General features: G+C 41.2%; 1 protein-coding gene across 44 annotated transcripts in view; it reads left to right on the top strand.

Moving 5' to 3' along the window:
* Positions 1-22,107, top strand: part of KCNMA1 (potassium calcium-activated channel subfamily M alpha 1) — a 764,605-nt gene that overhangs the window by 595,257 nt on the left and 147,241 nt on the right. For 26 of the 44 annotated variants that reach the window (XR_010146932.1, XR_010146930.1, XR_010146931.1 and 23 more), the window contains 2 exons: positions 2,600-2,709; positions 14,344-14,412. Coding sequence is in view for 40 of the 44 variants with exons in the window: in XM_063781912.1 (XP_063637982.1) it covers positions 2,600-2,709; positions 14,344-14,412 (179 nt within the window). In the remaining 4 variants the exon portion in view is untranslated. Of the gene's footprint in view, positions 1-2,599; positions 2,710-14,343; positions 14,413-16,776; positions 16,789-22,107 lie in introns of all 44 variants that reach the window. The other 18 variants (XM_054659718.2, XM_016918668.3, XM_024346463.3 and 15 more) reach the window with 1 other exon arrangement.

Below are 22,107 nucleotides of genomic sequence, written 5' to 3'. Positions count from 1 at the left end.
AACACATATGAAAAGAATAGGCTGAATTATTTTACTTCAGGAATACTATTTGCCCATAAGCCTCTAGTATGGGGATTTGTAATTAGTGATACCTCATATAGTATCCTATTCATTAATAAAACAAATTATGTTAATACTGTTTCCCAAATATTCTATATTCCAACATTTTTTTACTAAGGCAGATTAGGCTTTCTTCAAATTAGTTAGAGTTAGTGACCTTTGCTTATAAGTCAAGCATATCTTTTATTTGAAAAAAATTATTGAGATCTTATGGTTTGGAGAAATTAAAAAGTTCATGCTTAGCTAAACACATTGCAGTTAATTTTTAAAATCATACCATTTAGCAATAGAATTGGTTGAGTGACTTTTTTTTTTTTTTAAAGACCCCACTCTGGGGAAGGCCAATTTGTAGATAAACTGCTCATACCCAGCAGCACTGCCTAGCTAATGTCTAACCTGTGGGAGTAGGCTGGAAGCAGCTCAAACTAATGAGGTTAACCTACATAATCTAATCACCCAGACTGAGCTAAAAGCAGACAAAAAGCACAGAGCCAGGGAGCCTTCAGTTTATTTCTAAATTTTTTCTGGCTTTTGTATGCTGGAGCGTCACCAAGTAGATGGTAGGTGTGCCCTTGCCCACTGTTCCTAGCTCGCCTTCTGGTCCACGTGTTGCATTTCTCCCAGTGAACTGACTGATTGGCCGCCGGCAAGATGCCTTTTAATACAAGATCAGCACAGGCTGTTCTAAAGAGCCACTTCCTGTTGGCGGGGTGGCTTCCTCTCATCTTCCTCTTACCCATGCCCCCACTGGAAGGGAAACCTGAGAGGCTGCAGCCAAAGACACAGCTTGCCCTCCTTCCCTCAGGGAGGCCTGTGAGATCCCTAAGCTCCCATAGCGGCTCAACATTCTCCTTGTAATTCACCAGTTTCTAAAGACTGACTCCATTGTAAGCCGGCAGCAGTGGCTCATGCCTGTATTTTGGGAGCATTTTGGGAGGCCGAGGCAGGCAGATCACTTGAGGTCAGGAGTTTGAGATCAGTCTGGCCAACATGGTGAAACCCTGTCTCTACCAAAAATACAAGAATTAGCCAGGCATGGTGGTGCACACCTGCAATTCCAGCTACTCAGGAGGCTGAGGCAATAGAATCTCTTGAACCCAGGGGGCAGAGATTGCAGTGAGCTGAGATCCCACCACTGCACTCCAGCCTGGGTGACAGAGCAAGACTGTCTCAAAAAAACAAAAAAGAAGATTCACTATATTGTGAAATCCTTTCAGAGATGCCTAGCATGAAGAGGGTTGCTGGGAAAACCAGCTAAATTTGACTACTTAGAAAAAATGCATATTTTAATGAAATTTGGAGCAAGACCTCTCTGAAACTACATTTTACTTTTGTGATACTCCTTTTGAAATTTGGAGCAAGTCATCTCTGAAACTAACATTTTACCTTTTGTGATATTCCTTGGGGGGTCAGAAAAATCTGTCGTCATTTTGTGCAAAGTAGAAATATACTGTTTCATTATAATATATACATGCTCATTATAAAAGCCTTCAGACAATACAGGAATCTATAGAGAAAAAAAGTATCATTCTACCACTCAGAGGTAACAACTGTTAGTGTTTTGATATAAAGCTTCCTAAATTTTTTTTTATGGCTTTACAAACATTCAGATAACTATAGGCCATCTAAACAAATAGGATCAGATTATGTACACTATTTTATAATGTGCTTTTTTACAGAATTTCTGTATGAACAGGTATACATTTTCATTATAATTTTTAATTGCTTCTTAGTATTCCATTGTATGTGTGCCATTTACGGTTATTTCCCATTTTTCATGAATAGAAAGGATGTTCTTGTATATTTTTTTACCTCTGTTTTCCTGTTTCTTTGCTATGAATACTTCAAATGGAATTGTAGTGTAAAAGACTATGTACTTTTACAAATTTTGATAATAATTGCAAAATTGCTCTTCAAAACAGTTGTATCAATTTCCTTGCCCACTAATGTGGGTGAGTGCCCATGTCTCCACACCATTAGAAGTCATACAGATTAAAGACTGTGCACGGTGGCTCACACCTGTAATCCCAGGACTTTGAGAGGCAGCGGCAGGAGGATCACTTGAGGCTGGGAGTTCAAGACAAGCCTAGGCAACATAGCAAGACTCTGTCTCTTAAAAAAAAAAAAATTGCCAGGTGTGGTGATGCACACCTATAGTCCCAGCTACTCCAGAGGCTGAGGCAGGAGGATTGCTTCAGTGCAGGTGTCCAAGGCTTCAGTGAGCTATGATCCACTGCACTCCAGCCCAGGCAACAGTAAGACCCTGTCTCAAAAAAAAAAAAAAAAAAGAAAAAAGAAAAAAAGAAAAAGGAAAGAAATCACACAGGTTAAAAAAGAAGTGTTTTAGAGGGCACACACTTTATGAGTTTAGGGTTATTGAAGGCTTTATATGGGTGCAGAGGCCGTGTTCCTGATTGCTGAAAAGGTCACCATTATCTAACCAGTGCATTCATTTGTTTGCCTAAGAGTGTAACTCAGGTTTCCCTTTTACAGCCCACCGTCATATTTTAAACTCTCCGCATGTGTTCCTTTCCTTTAGATTGAGGAAGACACGTGGCAGAAATACTACTTGGAAGGAGTCTCAAATGAAATGTACACAGAATATCTCTCCAGTGCCTTCGTGGGTCTGTCCTTCCCTACTGTTTGTGAGTAAGTGACCTTTAACTGGATGCTCTTTGGCTTTCAGGGATATTGAATGTGCCCCTTGCAAGGAAGCCTCCCACCTCTGCTGGGTACAGTTGGAGCACTTGACAATTGCCGAGGGTATCCTGTGTGCTCGGCCCCATGTGATGAATAGGAGGGTGGGTCATTACATGGCCTCTGCCTGGGGAATTTCCACTGGCCCCACTTTTCTTGACAGGCCTGAGAGTCTTGGACTTGAATTCATCATTTATGCTAACTTATGAGCTACAGTTATCCTGCATGCCTTCTGTGATGTAGACACATTTATGAAGAGTGGCATAAACCCCTGCCTGTCTGATTCTAAGAGGGCAAAACAAATCTTGCCAGCCCCTCAATGAAAGGAATTTTAATCTGTCTTCCCATCAAGTCTGATCATAGAGACAACAGAGAAGCTACTGAAATAAAGCCATTCAAAGTGTTTTCACCCTTTGCTGAGGAAATGTGGAACCAAATATACGGAAGGAGGCCTTGAGCCCCCACATAGACAACTGCCATGTTATAATAATAAGTCTTAGCTTCTCTTTCCACTGGCTCAGCAGGATGGATCAAAGCCACCCGCCATGGCCACTGCAGGTAGAATAGATGGTCACCTATGGGGGATGACCTCAAGAGCTCCAGGTGTCTGCCGTGAGGCATGACAGTGCCTCAGATTCCTCACTTAGAATCCTCATGTCTGCAATCCCAGCACTTTTAGAAGCTGAGGTGAGAGGATCACTTGAGGCTAGGCATTCAAGACTAGCCTGGGCAACACAGTGAGACTTTATCTCTACAAAAAATAAGGAAAATTAGCTGAGTGTGGTGGCACACACGTATGGTCCTAGCTACTCTAGAGGCTGGGGTAGAAGGATTGCTTGAGCCCAGGAGGTTGAGGCTGCCCAGGAGGTTGATTACGCAACTGCATTCCAGCCTGGATAACAGTGATTATATCTCTAAAATAATAATAATAAAAAAAAATCTCAGATGTTGAGTTTAAGATGAACGGGGTCTTTGTGCCCTCTGAAAACACAAACTCCCTGAGGTTGGTGAAACATTAAGCCTATTCTCCTGACACCTTAGCAAAGGATTTGACAAGGATTCTTCTCACTGGGAAGAAACAGGGGTATCTGGGAGCTCACTGGGCTGAGGAAGAAAAGCCATTTGCTTGCACTTCCTGCCTACATACAAACCAAAAGAGAGGTCTGAAGACATCGAAACAAAACTGATCAGGCTTTACCACAAAGGGGAGGACAGTCCTGGGTGCCCTTGGCCTCTTCTGTATCGTGGTTTTCTTTCTGTATGCAGGAGGGAGGGAGGCGGAGCTGTTGGTGGCTTCGTGTTTACCTGGAGCCTCCTGTCACTGAACACAGCAGGTGCACTCTGTCAGTCCCTGGGCCCAGACTCTAAGCAATCCAAAATGGTTTGGCTGTTTACTGAAATTTCTCACCCTGTCTCTAAGCGAAAGTTTAAATGCTAAATGGACTGGAAAAGTGAATAGGTAATTGATTCGGAAGGAGTTATTTTCTGAAAATGGATGCCCTATTGTGACTCCCATGTGTGCCTTTCTTTGAGAGCTATTTCTCTTCCTGCCACTGAGAGGAGTTAACCATTCAGAGGCATTGGGTCCTGGAACACTGAGGCTGTCCCAGGGGATCTCCCCCTCCCTGGAGCTTGGTCTGCCTAGGATACAAAGCCCCGGGGGAAAGCAGGCTTTTTAACGGAAGCTAGTTTTATAAAAAGGCAATTGAAGCCTTGTCTGTCTAATGTGGTGGTGGTCTGAGCACATAGCAGAGCTGCCAGCGCCTGCGGGAGTCTTATGTTGGTGAGGGTGTCAGCAGGGGCTCCGTCAAGCCCCCTTCCTTGGCTGTAGGGTTTCCCTGGCCTAACTGGTGTTTGTATCTAACAAGAGTGCTCCCTCCCCAACCCCCAGGCCCTTCTTGCTTTTCCACCCTTCTCTTACTCTGCTCTTGGGAACTGAGTCGGTTCCTCTTATGGGTAACTTGAAGGGTCAGGACTGCTCCCCCTACAGGCTCTAACTGGGATACTCACTAGGTATGTTTGACTCACATAGATAGCAACTAGTTGCTGATATTTCGAAATAGTAGTATTTCACGTAAAAACTAGATTTCTGGATTCTTTAGAAAATCTGATGTGACAATGCAAGACCTGCATTTCCTTGGAATGCTAACTGGCTCCAGTTTGATGTAGCAAAGGGGTTAGTATAGTCATGTAGTTACTCCTCCCTGATATCTTAAACCAGGCCAGATTTGCACATAAATCCCAGGCCTGGCCCTGTGGTTGTGTGAGTTTGCCAACCCTGACCCACTGGGTGGTGTGGAACTTCACTGGCCTTCAGCCAGCTCAAGAGCTGGCACTAGTGGCTCTGTGAATATTCCCTTTGATTGATTTTTGTATTTAGAACATGTCCCAAGAAGGAGACAAATTGTTGTCAGATAATTTAGTATTTGCTCAGTAAAGTTTCTGGAATATATATATATTCCACTTCTGATGTGAGTGAGAATGTGTACAACTTAGTGCTATTATTCGTTTAATACAATGACACAGCAGAGGTAGAAATGATCAATAAAAGAAGGACATTTAATGAGATTTAGGAACATCCCAAAACATTGAAGCTCTCCTCAAGCATTTGATTATCTGGAGGCTTAATTATCTGTGTTTTCTACTTTAAATTAAAGAAAAGCCATAACTCAAAGTTACCAGCAGTTTAATGATAACACTCTTCAATTCAGGTTAATTAAAGCACAGCCGTAATTAGAGTGTAGTGTTGTATATCACTGGGCTGGCACATAAGTATTTTCATTACAGTAAGAATTGGCTATTCAATTTCAAAATGACATAAAGGATGCCAAAATATATTTTAAGCTGGTTCACGAAGAAGAAAAAGAATTGGGGAATATTCTGGGTATCATAAAGCACAGATAAAATATACAGATTTTCAGAGCGGTTTCTGTAATTATGCGCTGCACTAAAACAATATGCAGCCAATAACATCTTAAAGCATGGAAAGAAATAAATGTGCTTTTTCTCTAGGCTGGCAAAATGCTCCCTTGCAGGGTGGGATTGGGAGAGCTTGGAGTTTTCTCAGAAGCTAGGAGAGTCATTCTATGAAAAGATATGGGAGCAGGATGCAGGGGTGAAATTTGAGATTGTTTCCCAAGAGAACAGGAAGGAGAGCAAAAGAGGCAGTGGGGGCAGAAGGTCCTGCCACCCCGAAAGCTATCTCTATCAATTTCAAGCCAAGAGATTCTCAGTGTAGCCTTCAGTCTGTGGCCAAAGGCCCAAGAGCCCCTGGCAAATCACTGGTGTAAGTCCAAGAGTCCAAAAGCTGAAGAACTTGGAGTGTGATGTTCAAGGGCAGGAAGCATCCAGCACAGGAGAAAGATGAAGGCTGGAAGACTTCACAAGTCTAGTCCTTCCACTTTCTTCTGCCTGCGTTATCCTAGCCATGCTGGCCGCTGATTAGATCGTGCCCATCCAGAGTGAGGGTGGATCTACTTCCCCCAGTCCACAGACTCAAATGTTAATCTCCTTTGGTAACACCCTCACAGATACACCCAGGAACAATACTTTGTATCCTTCAGTCCAATCAAGTTGACACTCAATATTAACCATCACAGGTGCTTACTCCAATCTCCTTCTCTGAAATAGGAGTGCTATGACTTATCTGTCAGTACGGGTTAATGTCTTTTCCCCTCTCCCTCCTCTCCTTTTCCTTCTACCTTTATCTTTCTCATTGAATATAATAGAAGCACTTAGAAAGAAGGAAACACATTGCGAGCTATATGTGTATCCAAGTTATATTTACTTTTAACCTTTAGGAAATTCTCTTATCGGTTAATCACCAATTAACCAGATATTTAATGAATTGGGATATGTGCACCATTGTGCCAAGCTTGGTGCCACTTCTAGAGGAAACTGCTACTAGATTTGATCAAATATATGTGCATGAAAAGATTAATAGCAATACTTACAAATGCCAACAAATGCCAAGTAAAATATTCAGTTTCCCTAGGGTGGCTGCCTCCAGAGTTTACTGTCTGGCTAAGGAAAATAGTACCCATCGTAAGAGAGATCTAGACACCCACTGATAAGTGCTGTGGTAGATGCACACAGCTGGAATAGAGATGCTGAGAGTTACAGGGACATCTCCTTGTAGGCTGGGGGGACATGGGAGTTCTTCCTGGAAGAGATGACATTTGAGCTGTGTCTTGTCGGGAGTTTTGATTCAGATGGGGGATAAAGAAGGAAGAGGATATTCTAAGTGGTAGGGAATCTGGAGGCTGCGCCACCTGGTACCATAGGGAGCTCTCTCAACACCTAGGTCTCCGAGATTTTCCAGTTACAGCAAATTGCTTTCCTCTTTAGATGAGACAAAGAGATGCATCAGATTTATTTTGACTTGTGATTTTTTTGGGGGAAACTGATAACAGTGTTTTTGGTGAGCACTTGCGAAAGCAAGGGTGCACTCCCCTACCCCCAGGGAGGGCAGAGGGGAGGGGAGGGGCTGGACAAGGAGGAGCTGCAGGAAACCACAGGTTCAGCAGTTGGGCTGCCTCAAGAACACTGTGTTCTAGGTTCTGAATCTCACCGGAAACCTATTAGTCAGTCATTCATCATTTGCAAAATATAAAAGCTTAATTGTATCAGGTTTTACAGCTCAGCGGGGATTAGGACAAAAGATGTATTTAAAATATGGTGTGTGCGTCTCTCTGTCCCTCTGCAGCTGATGGAGCAGTTAAAATTCAGGTTTGATGTGGAGTATTTAATGCCTGGGGAACTTGGGGAACTCCGATCAGATCTTCCTCAGCTGTGCTGAAGGGCAGGAGTTCTGTCCCCAAGCCCAGGGGCAAGTATGGATGCTACTGTGCTGGTTTAAGAGTGCAGGGGGATTCTCTTTTCCCTCCTCTACCTCCCTGCATTCAGTGCTCCCCTCCTAAATTCAGAAAATCATGCTCTCAACCTGTGTTGTTTTGCACAGACAGATCTTTAAAAAGAAGCCGCTTGGGGAAATTTAAAATTTAAGACCGCCCGGAGAAAGCTGGGCCTCTTGCCCAATGAAAACTGTAGCTAGTTTAACTTCAGTTCTGTGAAATCATTAGTTTTTGGAGAAAGACATCCAAATTTGAACATGGAGCAGAAACCAGGCAGACCCAATTGTTAATATGATAGATTTCTTTAGCCTGGCTGCAAAAATGAGCATTTTAAGTGAATTTATGGAGAGGCTCAGATCTCTCTCTCTTTTTTTTTTTTTTTTTTTTTTGAGATGGAGTCTCACTCTGTAGCCCAAGCTCGAGTGCAGTGGTGTGATCTCAGCTCACAGCAACCTTGTCCTCTGGGGCTCAAGAGAGTCTCCTACCTCAGCCTCCCAAGTAGCTGGGACTAGAGGCATGTGCCACCACACCCGGTTAATTTTTTTGTATTTTTAGTAGATACGGGGTTTCACCATGTTGCCCTGGGTGGTCTTGAACTCCTGAGCTCAGGCGATCCACCCGCCTTGGCCTCCCAAAGTGCTGGGATTACAGGCGTGAGCCACCGCACCTGGCAGATCTCATTTTTTAAAAAATATTTTCCCCTCACAGAACTGGCTCTATTCATCCACTTGATTGGGGAGTATTGTAATTAGGGTTGAACATATATGAATAGAGATGTGAATACAGTATTGGTGGTTATTTCTACTACAGAGACCCAAGAGGTGACCTTCTATGAGCTAGTGAATAAACCGTTGACCCTAAAGTCTATTGAAATCCTCAATAACAGGCTACTGAGGCAGTGGTGGGTCCAGAATTCTCTACAGAGGGGTCAGGGAAGGAGTCCTGTTGGAAATGGGGTGGACGCTTGGGCTTTGACTCAACACTGGGTTCTTATAGCAAACACATGGTTTTTTCTTTCATATTATGTTTCTCATTAACAATAATAGCAAGGCTCTCTAAAAATGCAGTTGTTCACACTTTAGGCAAAAGTTAATTGTCTGTATCAAGTAATATATTTATAAATTCTAGTGTCTTAGGTGTGCTAGTGGAGATTGTGTGTGAGTGAGTGTGTTTGTGTGTGTGTGTGCAAGAGAGAGAGAGAAGGAGAGAATAAGAGAGTGGGAGAGAGGGTGGGGATATTCTGAAACCTTCCCACTCCACTCCTATCAAAGCTTCATAGAGAAAAAGAGTCTTAACATTTCCATGAACATTTTAAATCACTTCTATTTTCTTGGTGCTGAGTCTTGGAAATCCGGATGTTTCAAAGTTTCTTTACCTGGATATTTCGATTTCTAGGGCCTGTCATTTTAAATTAAAGCTCCTGAATGTGAATCTTTTCCATTCCAGCCCCTCGATCCAGAAGACCTTGTTTCCCAATGTGCAGTGTTTGTATCCGTATCTACTTCAATTGCATGTGCCAACCTGACATTCCCAGGGGCCCTCTGGATAGCTGAAGAGGGGCTGGTGCTTTGGGTGGGGTTGGGTTCAGGGCGAATGATGACAGTTGCTTCTTTCATCCTCCCTCACCTGACTTGTGGGGTGAGTCCTCTTCAACAGCCCCAAACCTCCTCTTTGTATTTTCTTCCTGAAGGTGCAAACTCTATGACAGGTTTCCATGTTTAATTCACACCAGCAAGTAATGTTTCCAGTAAAGGGGGCTGGTTTAATGGCAGGAACAATGTATTTCCCTCTGGGTAGGCAGAAACAGTTGGACTCTAATTCTTAAGAGCCTTTGTTCAGGAACATCTGGGTTGAAACTACTGTAGTTAACAGATGATGTTGGCAGTAAAAAAAAAAAGGGGGAGCTTTGTATAATGTCGTTGTCAAATTTGGTAGACCTTTACTTAATAATTATCAAGAAAGCAATCTAACTTGTTATTACAACAGTTTTATTGCAGATTGCTGGCTTAAGACCTTTTTGTGACAAGTGGCATTTTTTTCTTGAAAAAAGAAGTCATTTCTATTCCCCTGTAATTATTTTTGCAACCAGCAACAACTTCCTGCATTGGACATACTGGGGCATTTTATTTTAGAAACCAAGAATTAAATTATTGCTAGCTTATGGCTGATTTTATCCCATTTATCACATTGTGAAGGCTTTCTTACTTCCTTTTTTCCCCTTACCTCACCTCACCCTGTTTCCTGATTTCACACCAATTCTGTATATGTTGAAACACTGTAAGTTGAGTAAAGGCAGAATTAGAATAAGGATTAGATGGCTAATGTCCATTCTTCTTTACCAAAAAATGGTGTTGAGTGATGCAAGTAAATGTTTAACCAGAGAACATCAGTTCTGGGTAGACTGAAAGTATATATATTCTTGGGAGTGTAAGGGGTACATAAGGGTATAAGAGGGTCTCTGGAAGGTCCCAAGGACAAATTGTTGTATCTTAGAATTGGACTTGCATCTTGGCATTGTGGATTGAAGGCAAAAATTAGATTCCCAGAGCATATCACTACTTTTATTTCCTTCTGTATCCTTCCTTTCCCATCTGTCTGCTTCTAACAAATAAGACAAGCTAAGAAGCAGCTTGTTTCATGATTCTATACTCACTTCCAAGCTTTCTCTGCATAGACTTTCCTAGTTTGCCACTTTATCTTTTCTCCATCCCTCCAGCCACTCATGAGATTCTACTCCCCATTCATACCTGCATTTATTTATCCAGACTTTACTGAAGGCTTACTCTTTGAACTTTGCAAAATGCCAGTGAGGCAAAGCATGCATCCTGTACAGGAAAAACTCAGTCTAGAGGGGAGAGATAAGCAAACAAGTGATTACCACACCAGCTCCCCTGTTCATTCACCTTGCTCTGCTCTTCCCCAATGGACATCTCCAATAGAGGGTGCATCTCTGCAACAGGATGCAGTCCTTAAGCCCAGGATTGTGACATTGGCCAACTCTCTGTGGCAGGATCTAACAGAAACGTGTGATTTGAACACTCACAGAGGGAGCCATAGCTCTTGCTTCCAGTGTAAATCATGGTTTATTATACTTGATTTGTATTTTGCAATATCTAGAGGATACCTATTGTAGTAGGGATTAAAAACTTAGATACCTATAGGGTTCAGGCAGTTAGCAAGAAAGAATGAAGAGTGAGGCCATCTGAGACAATAGAGAGTGGTGGGAACTGTGGCACATTGGAGAACAAACATCCCATCCAGAGGGATAAGTGCTTCACAGCTGCACTCCCTTTTAGCATGTGGAATGTGGTGCCAATGTAGCCCTATCTGATTTTGCAAGGAAAGCTGAAAAGCCAGTTTTTATGTGAATTCACTTGTTGGCATCTATTTACAGTTTTTTAAAAAACACTGTACTTACCAAACAGAATGTGTCTGCCTGTTGGGCTTGTGACTGCCACTTCATTTCCTCTCTTCTGATGAGAAGCATCTGTGCAGCACATTGCATCAAAGACTCGATTTCCACTTTTGGCTTTTTACATAAAAGTCAATTGGCCTTGACCTAGTTGCTCTCCTCTGTTTGGGCTCAGTTTGTTATCTGCATAGGAAGGGCAAGATCAGCCAATCTTGAAGGGCTTGAGTCTGAAAATCTGTGTTGTGGCACGGCTTGCCTATGTTCTCTCTGTTCACATCATTCTATCCCTCTCCTTTCCTTTGGCCAGTGGGCAACAGCTTGTTTTCGGTCAAAGGACTTTTTAAAAGGGGCTTCTATAAGGCATTGTAGAATCATCTTAGGTATGGATTTGAATGTTTTGAAGTTATGGATTTAAAACTGGAAGAGGACTCAGGTCTGCGGGTCCATCCCCTATAAGGGTAAGGAATGAATACAAGGCCACATAGACTTTAGGACTTTCTTGTAGAGGAAACTCTTTTCTTTTTATATCCAGTTGGTAGATGGTACTGTAGTAGCTAGGAAGACATAATTCACCATTACTACGAACTGTTACTTCCCTTCTTACCAGCGGGATTATGTTTATAAAAGCAATGAAGATCTTTGATCCCATGAACTACCAGAGTCCCAAAGTGGACTGGTCATTGCTCATAGGATATTAGCAAATTAACCTTTGCACGATCCATACTAAGTTTAAGATCAGCCTTCTCCCTGATGTTTTGGTATTTAGCTACTATTTACATTAGAAAGTGGTTACTTAATTTGGTAATTTGGTTCAATAAACATTGCATAAGCTATCTTATTTTTTAAAAAAACAATTTAAGCTCCAGAAGTAACAGTCCCATAAAGGGTGCATGTTAGCAGTGCTCTTTGGGACATAAATTAAGGATGGCATTTTCCAGCTGTAGTTGGATATGTGTGTTGGTGTTTCAGCAAGCTGCATAATCAGCACAAAGCCCAGGTCATTAGAATCTGCTGGCAGGAATCAGAAAACCTGCAAATCACCAGGAGATCCCAGATATGCCTGGATAGAAGTGGTCCTTTGACATCTGACTGTCTGCTGAAGGCAGTGCTGTGGACCACAACCTCACATGTAGGAATGAGCAATTGGTTTCACTCCCTGGAGAGCATGAGGCCTTCAGCAGCACTTTCCTTGAAAGCAAAACATCCCCCTATCCAGCACATCTGATTATGTCACTTTTCTATTTTAAACCAACTAAAATCCCCCAATTCCACTTATAATAAGCTGTAGACTCCTTGCTCTGGAAAGCAAAGACCTCATGATCTTGCTCCCACCTCATTTCCTGACCTAATCACTGTCACGCTTGACTTTGCTCACAGCTGCAGTCTTACTGAATTTATTGCTGATCCTCAAACACCCAGAGCTCTTTCCTGCCTCAGGGCCTCTGTGCTTGCTGTTTCTACTTGCTAGAAAGCTCTTTCCCCATATCTTCTCATCATGCTGTTGTGCTCCCTGCATCCTCAGAATGGTCCTCCTGGACCATCACAGATGATATACCCCTTCTGAGTTACTCTTTATATTCTTAGGTTGTTTTATTTTCAACATAGAACTTGTCATCATCTAGGAATTTATTATTTATTCACTTGTATATTTTCTTATTGTCTGTCTCTCCCAATACAAAATAGGCTTCACTGGAGATCAAGATTTAGTGTATCCTGCCAGGTATTAGCTAGAGACCTTAGGCATGTTACATGGACTTTCTGATCCTTGGTTTCATCACATGTAAAATGGAGCTATCAATAGAAGTCTGAATAATTGGGGTAATAGCTTCCTCTTAGGGATATTGAGGGGATTAAATTGACCCACAAGGAAGCCTTCCCCACACTGTGACCCAGTATCTTATCCCCCTTACAATGCTGGAGCTAAATAAATAAGCATCAACTCATTGTTCAATCTATCAGTTAATCAATGTTCTATTATTCAAAATGGTAATGCTAATTGTAGACATTTGTCATACATCATGTATGTAATTATTTTGTTTATGTGAGCTTTTATTCTGTAAGTATGTAAGTGTATAGGTTCATCTAACTGTATTGTGCCATTTACATATTCATGTATTTTTATATATTTGTTCTATTTACATGTTCATGTCTTTTTATATGATATTATTTATTGATCTTATATCTTGAAATATTCTTTGAAAAGCCATTTAGAATGCTAATACCATATTGCACTGTACTTTATGGCCTTATTATTGGACATTTAGGTTGTTTTCTATTTTTCTACTCCATATAAATAACACTTACTCTGAACATCTTTAAGCATAAACATTTTACTGCACCTTTTGTTATTTTCTTAGACTTGAAACCCAGTAAGTGGAAACCATTTGTTTGTTTAGCTTCTCTGTATCGGTGGGTCTATTCACTATGCACTATGGAGAATTCCAAACAAGTCCAGGACTCTTAAGGAAGTTGCTCTGGTTAAGGAGACAAAGTTCAGACACATGAAACAATAGGGAGCGACCACAGCCAGTGTAAAATTGACTAAAGGCTCAGTGATTTGGTTACAGACAAGGTGCTGGGAGAGTTTTGAGAATAGAAAATCACAGGGTAGCAGTAGCTGGAGAAGACCTACTGCTTGCAAGATTAGAGTTGACGTGGCCTGTGAGGATGGGTTGGGAAGAGAGAAGAAGGGATCGAGAGTGGGGAACGCACAAGGGAAGGGATGGAAACAGGAACAAGCCAGCCTCAAAGCAGTCTACTCTGCAGTCGAGAGCACCAAGCAGGTGAGGTGAGACAGCTTATATGGAGCCAGGAGTGACAATGCCATCGTCATGTGCTGGGCACTTACACAGAGGCCAAGTATTATTACCATCATTGCAAGCACACAGGGGTCTGCTCGGAACAACAATATGAGCCATTTGTACAAAAGACCGAAACGGAATCCAAATAACAGGTCCAGCTGGTCCAAATCTTTCCCTCCCCCTGTAGTTAACATTTTACTACCCGACCGAGTAACTAATGAATCTGGCCCAGTGTAAATCCCCAGGCACAAATTCCTGCTTGGGCTCTGTGTCTAGACAGCCAGACCTGAGTGCAATTTGCACTTTGAGCATCCAGCACCTTATCACTTGCAAGAAATCAGGTTTAATAGGGAAGATGGGGAGGTGTTGCTTCCACCCCCTCCCTTTGGCACAGTGCCGGTGGAATGAGGATCCCCTCGGTAATGACCGCATTAGGAGACTGAAAGATCGTAATAGTGTTTGTTATGTGGCTCTGGTCATTCAGAAGAACTGATTGGGAGGCTTCTCCATCTCATTGCAGGCTGTGTTTTGTGAAGCTCAAGCTCCTAATGATAGCCATTGAGTACAAGTCTGCCAACCGAGAGAGCCGGTAAGTTTGCGGTGACCCAGTAGCCAGCTGACACTTTTGATGGTGAGAGTGCGTTCTGAGAACGGTCGGTTCACTTCTGCTTTCTTGTGCATTATTTATCTGCATGGAACCAGATGTAAAACCTCTCTGACCCTAGAGCACATTTCGAGGCATGCCCCACCAGACACTGCAGCTTCTATGCCAGACCAGCCGGGCACCCAAAGCCCTGCTGGGCATTCAGAGAGTGTTTCTCCAGGGAAGAGGGATGAGTCCTCAAAATATCTCCACCTGATCATGCCGACCTGGACTTTTCACCTTCTAAGTATTAAACCAGAACTTAAAACCCCTTTTTACTGCTGTGAGCAAAAAAGCAGGTGGACTCTGGCCTCCTTTACAGCAGCCTTGGGGTAGAGCTGTGAGGGGAGACACCAACTCTCTTGATAGCCAAATTACAAGCAGCCTATTGTGTACCATATGTGCTTCTCCCGGTGCAACCAAAATCCAGGTGGCAGAATATCAGCTTCATGTAAATGAGCCAGGAGAGTGGAGCTCAGAGGCAGGAGCTCTCTTTATTTATTTATTTTACACTTAATTATGTGCAAATCAGACTGATAAGGGACTGGGTCTGGTTGAAATAGATAACATCCCAGTCAGTATGTGAGTTCACACTGGAGGTGGGAAGCATCGTGCTAACAAGAAATTTTGCTGATGGAGTACTGTATGCCTTACAGATAAAATAGAGATGATTTTTTTGCTCCCCAGTTCTTGTCAATAGTTTTGGAAGAAAGAGAGCTCATTGAGAAATACTCAAGCTTTTGTTCTCTGAAATGACACCCACAGTCTATTCCTCTATAGTTCATATTTTTGATCCTGCAGATGCCCAAATGTAGAGTGCAGATCCCCTCCAACAAACACCTTAATAACTGAGCAGAGTACAGGGGAAGACTAGACGTTTCCTTTTATCATCATTTAAGGAGTTTTCCTTATCTGGGTGAATAACCCAATACAGCCAGACTTTCAAATGTATAGTCTGTGTCTATGACAAGACAAAACAAAAGAAAAGAAAACACTGGATTGTAAACAGATCAATCCAATGTTTTCTGTTACCTTAACTACCAGATCAGATTGCTCACAAAGTCAATCTGATCAAATGTTAAGCTATTTTGAAAACCCAAATCAACCAAAAGGAAGAAAAAATGGTAGATTTGGCGGCCATATGTAGAACATGGCTGTAGCAGTTAACAAATATGTAGATAGATAAATATTTTCTTTTTCATGTTGGCAAAGTGAAGAATATTGTTTGCAAAAACTGACAGTCCTGATTATTAGTTGTTCAGCAGATGAGGTGGAATTTTCTGGGATTACTGTTTACCCATGTTTTTGCCAATACTCACTTGTACCTGTGTAGGGGAACTGTATGTATCCTGGATTTTTGCAAATGATATTCCCCGTGTTGCGAAATCGCAAATCTTTGTGTAACTCAATGTTCTCTATTTACTTTTGTGCATCTTTCAAAAAAAAAATGTCATGATGTGGGTGATGCTGATGCTGCATAGTGTTTTTCGACCATTCTGGAATAATCTGACTGCAGGAGATTGCACCCTGAACCTTGAGCAGTTGTCTTTCACTTGTTGCCTTTTGGTTCCAAGGAGAGAAAAAGAGCGAAAGGCTGTTAATGGTTCATTGTGAACTCAATGTCACTATTCTAAGAAAACTAACTCAGAGCACTCCCTGAAGATGAAACTTTTCTTGGATAGGCCCTTCAATTGAGTCACAATTCTGAGATGTTTTCAACAAAGCCATATTTGTAGATATAGTTTTTAGTATATATATATATATTTTTTTTTTTCTTCTTCAGAAAAGGGCAAAAAGGACTTGTTTGGCTTTGTTTGGGCTTTCTTTGTGCAGTTGCCAGCTTTAATTCTCAAATGTGGCTTGGTCTCAGTGTGGAAGCACATTGGTTCTTGTGGAAAAAGGTGTGTTTGAGGGAATGTGGATCATGCCTCTGAGAAAACACAGGACTTATCAAACACAATATCCACGTTAAAAACACACATTTTTAAAAATCTTCCCTGAGATAATAATTTTAATGTTTTTCTTTATTTAAACATGTCCCACTTCTTTCCCTCTCACATTTTCTAACTGACTGGGTGTGAAAATTCAAAGGACCTGTTTCTCCTTCCCACCTTCTTTAACCTGTGTTTAACTGCCTTTGTTGTTGGTTTCACCCCATGATACTGTTTTCATGCTTTGCCAAAAAACCTTGTTTTCACATGCATCCTTCAAGTGATTTGAAACAAAGGTTTTATTCCTTCTTTCCTTCTGGTGTCAGTCGATTTATTATCAAATTGTTTGATTTTAAATTCTTTTCTTGTCGTTTTGCAGAAGCCGAAAGCGGTATGCACTCTTCGTTAACTTTTCTTCCAACCTCCACCCTCTATCTTCACTCCTAACCACAGGACTAACCATTTGCCAAGAATTCAAGAAGAGAGAGATTATATATATGTATATATAATCTCATTCCCTTGTCTGGTGTATATATATTATATATGTGTGTGTGTGTGTATATATATATATATACACACACCCCTCTCCAACTAGAGTACATAAATTGGAAGTAGCCTATTTCTGTTCCTGTTTGATTTGTTGGTTCTTTTGGATGACGCACTAACTTCTTTGCAGGAAACCTAAGAAAGGAAAGGCACACTCCTGTTTTCAGTCATGGCACCAATAATGGGAACAAATACTATTAAAGTTGAACAGGAGGATGCTTCTCTCCAGCCCTTTGTGTCTGTTTCTGTATTGTCCTGACGTGTCTTGATGTCCATTGCACTCTGGTGCCATTTTGTCTACATACCACATCCACATTCCCAGTGACCTCCTCCTCCCTGTGTCAAGTTTCTTGTCTATAGAGCAGAATTCATGTCCTTTTATCCACAAAACAGAGACCAAGCCCTTACACTTCTATTTTTCCTTACATTTATTTTGGTGATAACATTTCGAATATTTTATTTCTTGGGCAGTGCTCAGTATAGTCTTAGAACACTGCTATTAAATTGCCAGATTATCACACTTGATTTACGGAGGTAGTACTGTTTATTGAGACAGACTCATGGCTTTTTTTTCCTAGTGTGTTTGGGCATATTTCTTAATATGAAGTTTCTCAATTTTCACCATGTGATTTCACCCTGTTTTGCTGCTGTTTTACATTGCATGAAGCATGACTAAATCATCATCAATGGCATTTAAAAAAAAACTTTTGGGTTAATAGTTCCAGGATAGCTTTTCAATAATGTGTTATCTAAGACAATATTGTTGAAAACATACTGTTGAGATGCCTACTTGTTCATCTTTTCAAGTTACTTTTCTCTGTGATTGTAATCACTATCATGTGTTTGTGTTTGTAATTGTGTGTGTGTGTGTGTCTGTGCGTGTGTATTTGTCTGTATCTTTTTCCAAAGTCTGATTCTTCTGTTGTTTTTTTGAGTACATGTGTATAAATAGAGGTGGCTTCCTGTCAGTTTGGTATTATTGATATGATCCAACTGCAAGAAGTTACTGCAACACTTTGCATCTTAAAGGTCCACAGTGGTTGCACCTCTGCTGTTGGCTTTTGGCCTTTGAGTCCTTTTATCTTGTGGTGAAGGCATGTTGTGATGTAGGCATGACTTGTCCTAAGTATACCAGAAAATGATTTGGCTTGCTCCCAGAACCAAATATCCAGCATTATCCTTTCTAGATCACCTCTCTGTTCCCCATCCCATATGGCTAATATTTTTTTGTATGTGCGAAATATATTTGAAAATGCCATTTCTAAAGTTATTGAGATGGATGCAGGCTGAGTAAGTCCTCACCAGTATCTCTGGTGGACCACAGTGGCAGTCATTTGAGTCTGACCAACTGGGAGCAATCTTTATCATGCTGTCTGTGTGTAAGTGAACTGGGCTTAAGTATATTGACATATGAAATACACAACTGTGTCTCCAATGGTATCCTAAAGTAAAAGTGCGTGTGTCTAGTTGTGTGGGACTCCAGCAGCAGCATGTATTTGAAAGCCCAGAAAAAATGAAAAGTTCCAGAAAGGTGATAAGATTTGAGATGTGGGGTTTCTCCGAACTGTGCCTGCACATAGCCTGTAAACTACAAATGCAGTCATACTCTCTGAGAGGGGACACGGATTGGTTCAAACAAAGTTCCAACTGAGAGTCATTGTATATGAACTTGTGTGATCAAAGAAGCCTCTTCTCAATGGCATGATTCATCTGGGCATAGCATGAATGGAAACCCTAGATGGTTCTTATTTGCTTGCTTTAGTTAATGAAGTCCCATTAGCTTGCTAGACACAAATATAATTACTACGTTATCAAGCACAAACTATGTTCTCATATAAGTCATGCTATTTTTTAAAAATTGCCTGAGGAATGGTACATTACACCTACCAAAAATGAAAGGGAGAGGAGAGAAATATATATCTATCATATTTACCCATAATGGATAGAAGTTTCCTTAAACAATATCTGTTTCACTTGAATTACCAATCATAGGTTGTCTTCAGAAACAGGAAACAAGTAAAGTTTACAATGATTGAAGACAAAACTAGATGTCCCCCAGTTATGCACAAGTGGTGGAGAAAGGAATGCATTACTTTCCTCCATCAAGCTGCAGTCTTCCAACCTGACCAGTGTTTAGCGAGAGATACCCAATGAAATGTGATACAACTTGAGACGCGGTGCTCCTCTCATGGAGGGACCTGAGAGAGGCATTTCCCTGCGGGACTGAGCCCCGCTAGCCAATTGCACGTAGATGTGTTTTATGTCTAGGAACCCATATTTCTCTTTGAAGTTTTGCTTTCAGTGTTGAAATCAATTGCCCCAACTTCGCAAGTGGCAGGCTGTTTACATATTGGGATATTTACATATTCATACTTAACACATCTGAGAGATTGCTAGTTCATTGGCCAATCCCCTAGCCCTAGCAGAGGTGTGGTCACTCCTTTAATCGGCCTGACTGATGAGAATTGTAGCTTGTTCTTTGAAAGAAAACTGTGACCTCCTTTCCACTTATTTGTGAAAAAAAGGAAAACTTATGGAACTGAGGCTTTAAAAACTTATTTTTTTTATTCATTCAACAAATAGTTGAAATGTGCCTGTTGCGTGCAAGGCTCTAAGCCTGCTACTCCAGGAAACTCAAAGGTAAATAGAATGTGATCATGTTTTGTACCCCTCTACTCAACTGTGGGTTCCTTACAGAAAATACGTATTTGCTCCATGTAGGAGGTGAGTAAACAAAGAATAAGTCGAGACTTAAAACTAGTCTGAGAGCAAAAGAAACAGAGACAGCAAGGGACCACACCAGCCCCATGCTTCCAGCTGTCACTGGATGTTTTCTGTTGAAACCAGTAAGGTCAAAGAAGAAAGGATAATTTATATGTTCCTTGAAATGAGGGAAAGTCCACCTCTGCCAACATGTCCTTGTTGGAATTCTGTTAATGGATATATGGGCTTTTTCTCTTAGAGATTTTCCTGATTCTTCACATGACACATGTTGAAGTTTATCTCTGATAAACTAGTGAATTACATAAAGTTGGAGCCAGAGAACTGATTCAGAGTGGCGCACAGAGAGAGAGACTTTTGGCAGTCATTAAAACAAAACAAACTTAACATTGGATACTCTCCTAAAGAGATCAGAGATCCTTGGAAAAATTTATGTGTTCCTATTAGAAGGTCAATAACAAATTCTAAAGATAGTAGGCAAAAGGGGGAGAAGGTTATCACTATCCAGAATCCTTGTCTTTTTATATTTTGAGGAAGGCGGGGATTAGCATTTTATTTAAACTTTCTAGATTTGGAATGTGTATAGAAGACTTAATGTCGAAAATATTAAAAACAAAAACAAAAACCAGTAATGTAGTTTCTGGTGCTTCAGCGCCAAGAGCATCTTTATGTATCTAGATTTCTTTCTTTCATTATTTCAAGGACTGGATCCATTCTTTAGATTCCCACCCAGAAGGCTGCCTTAGCCTTAGCTTAGTATCTGCAAATGGTTTTGCCTTACACCTCACATGGGGATGATTTAAACCCCCTCACCCCTGTTCACAGGGAATAAGAGGGCATCCTGGAATCCACATGATCTGTGAGGTAATTAGAGATGCTTTCGATTCCTTACACAATCAGCCATAGATTTAAGGAACACAGGATACTTCACTGTGCAGACCAAAGTCAGTCTAAATTAGCCCATCACCAGATATTGTGCAGGGATAAAATGCTTTGGATTTCCTTGCAGTCAGTGGAAAAGTCTTTCAATGCCAATAGGGCACCTCCTGGGTCATTTATTAGCAGCAGGGACAAAGTGGAGGGTGATGGTGCTGTGAGGATTTTTTTACCTCTCAGTTTTATAATCACCTAGCTCACTGAGAGTAGCAACTAAGAATTTAAGACCTTCTATGTGTCAGTCATGTAGCACATAGTACATACTTTAACTCTCTTAGAGGCATTGTAAGCTAGCGATTATTCACCCATTTTACAGATGAGAAGTGTGAGGCTTACCTGCATTTGCAAAGCCAGGACCCATTTTACAGATGAGAAGTGTGAGGCTTACCTGCATTTGCAAAGCCAGTGCATGGAATTTTTTGTGTATGTCCTTATACATTATTCTGTAGCGTACAGTTCTTTACCCTATAATTTCATCTCATTAATGGGCAAGGTATTTTGATAAGAAGACTGTATTATATTCCATGGGGTCAGCTAGAGAAAATCTGTGATAACTTTGTTGAAAATGAAATACACTTTGGATTTTTTTTTGCAAGAATTAAAAAAAGGAACAATAACCCACATGCATTGAGCCTTCTATACATCATCTCTCTTAATTCTCTAAAGATAATTGTTACCATTATCCACCTCTTGTAGGTAAGAAAGTTGAGTTCTAGGGATATTTAGTAACTGGCCCAAAGTCAAACAGCTATTAAGTGGTAGTGTTGGAATTTGGACCCAAATTCTGACTGCAGAGCCAGGGCATGTAAAAACTGCCTTGCAGGAAAGGAGGTAAAAAAATGTGCAAAATTTAGAATCCTGCCTTTCTAAAACATCATACTGAATTGGCTTTGAAAGATAAATTCATCTAAACTGTATGAGCTCTAACACTTCACCCTCATGATTGCATGAAGTCAGAGGGCTTGTTATACCCATGTGAAGAGTTGGCGGAGGGGTCATTAGGAGGTGCTTATGGAGAGCCGCTGCTCAGTTCAGGCCGTGCTATTAGTGTGGACTGCTGCTGTCTGATTTGGGAGGAATCTCACTGCTGCCTGTGGTTGTAGGGCAGAACAGTTAAATCTTCATAGCCTTTTGGTATTATTGAGTGTTAATAATAGTCATGACACAAGTACAGTTTCCTCCTGTCAGGTCTTGCTATAAGTAATGGTAGATGTTCTTGTGACCACAAAAAATTATTTTGCAATAATGATCTGCTCGGAGGTCTCCCAACCAGGTGAACAAAGGTTCACCTGGGTCCTTCCTGTATGACTACAGACGTATCACTTCATGACCACAACACTTCCCTGGAATGGTTTACCAGTAGGAAAAAAGATTATGTGTTAATTACCATCCTCTATATTTTGATTGTTTGGGGCAGCTGAGAACTTCCTTTAGACTGATTCCAAATATCTATTACCTTATTAAGCAACATCTTTTCAGAACAAGGAATACCTCTGTTGTATCTGTT

Source organism: Pan troglodytes, chromosome 8, assembly GCF_028858775.2.
Source record: "Pan troglodytes isolate AG18354 chromosome 8, NHGRI_mPanTro3-v2.0_pri, whole genome shotgun sequence".
Lineage (NCBI taxonomy): Eukaryota > Metazoa > Chordata > Mammalia > Primates > Hominidae > Pan > Pan troglodytes.
The sequence above is the reverse complement of the archived record's forward strand: the minus strand, read 5'-3'. Positions and strand labels throughout refer to the sequence as shown.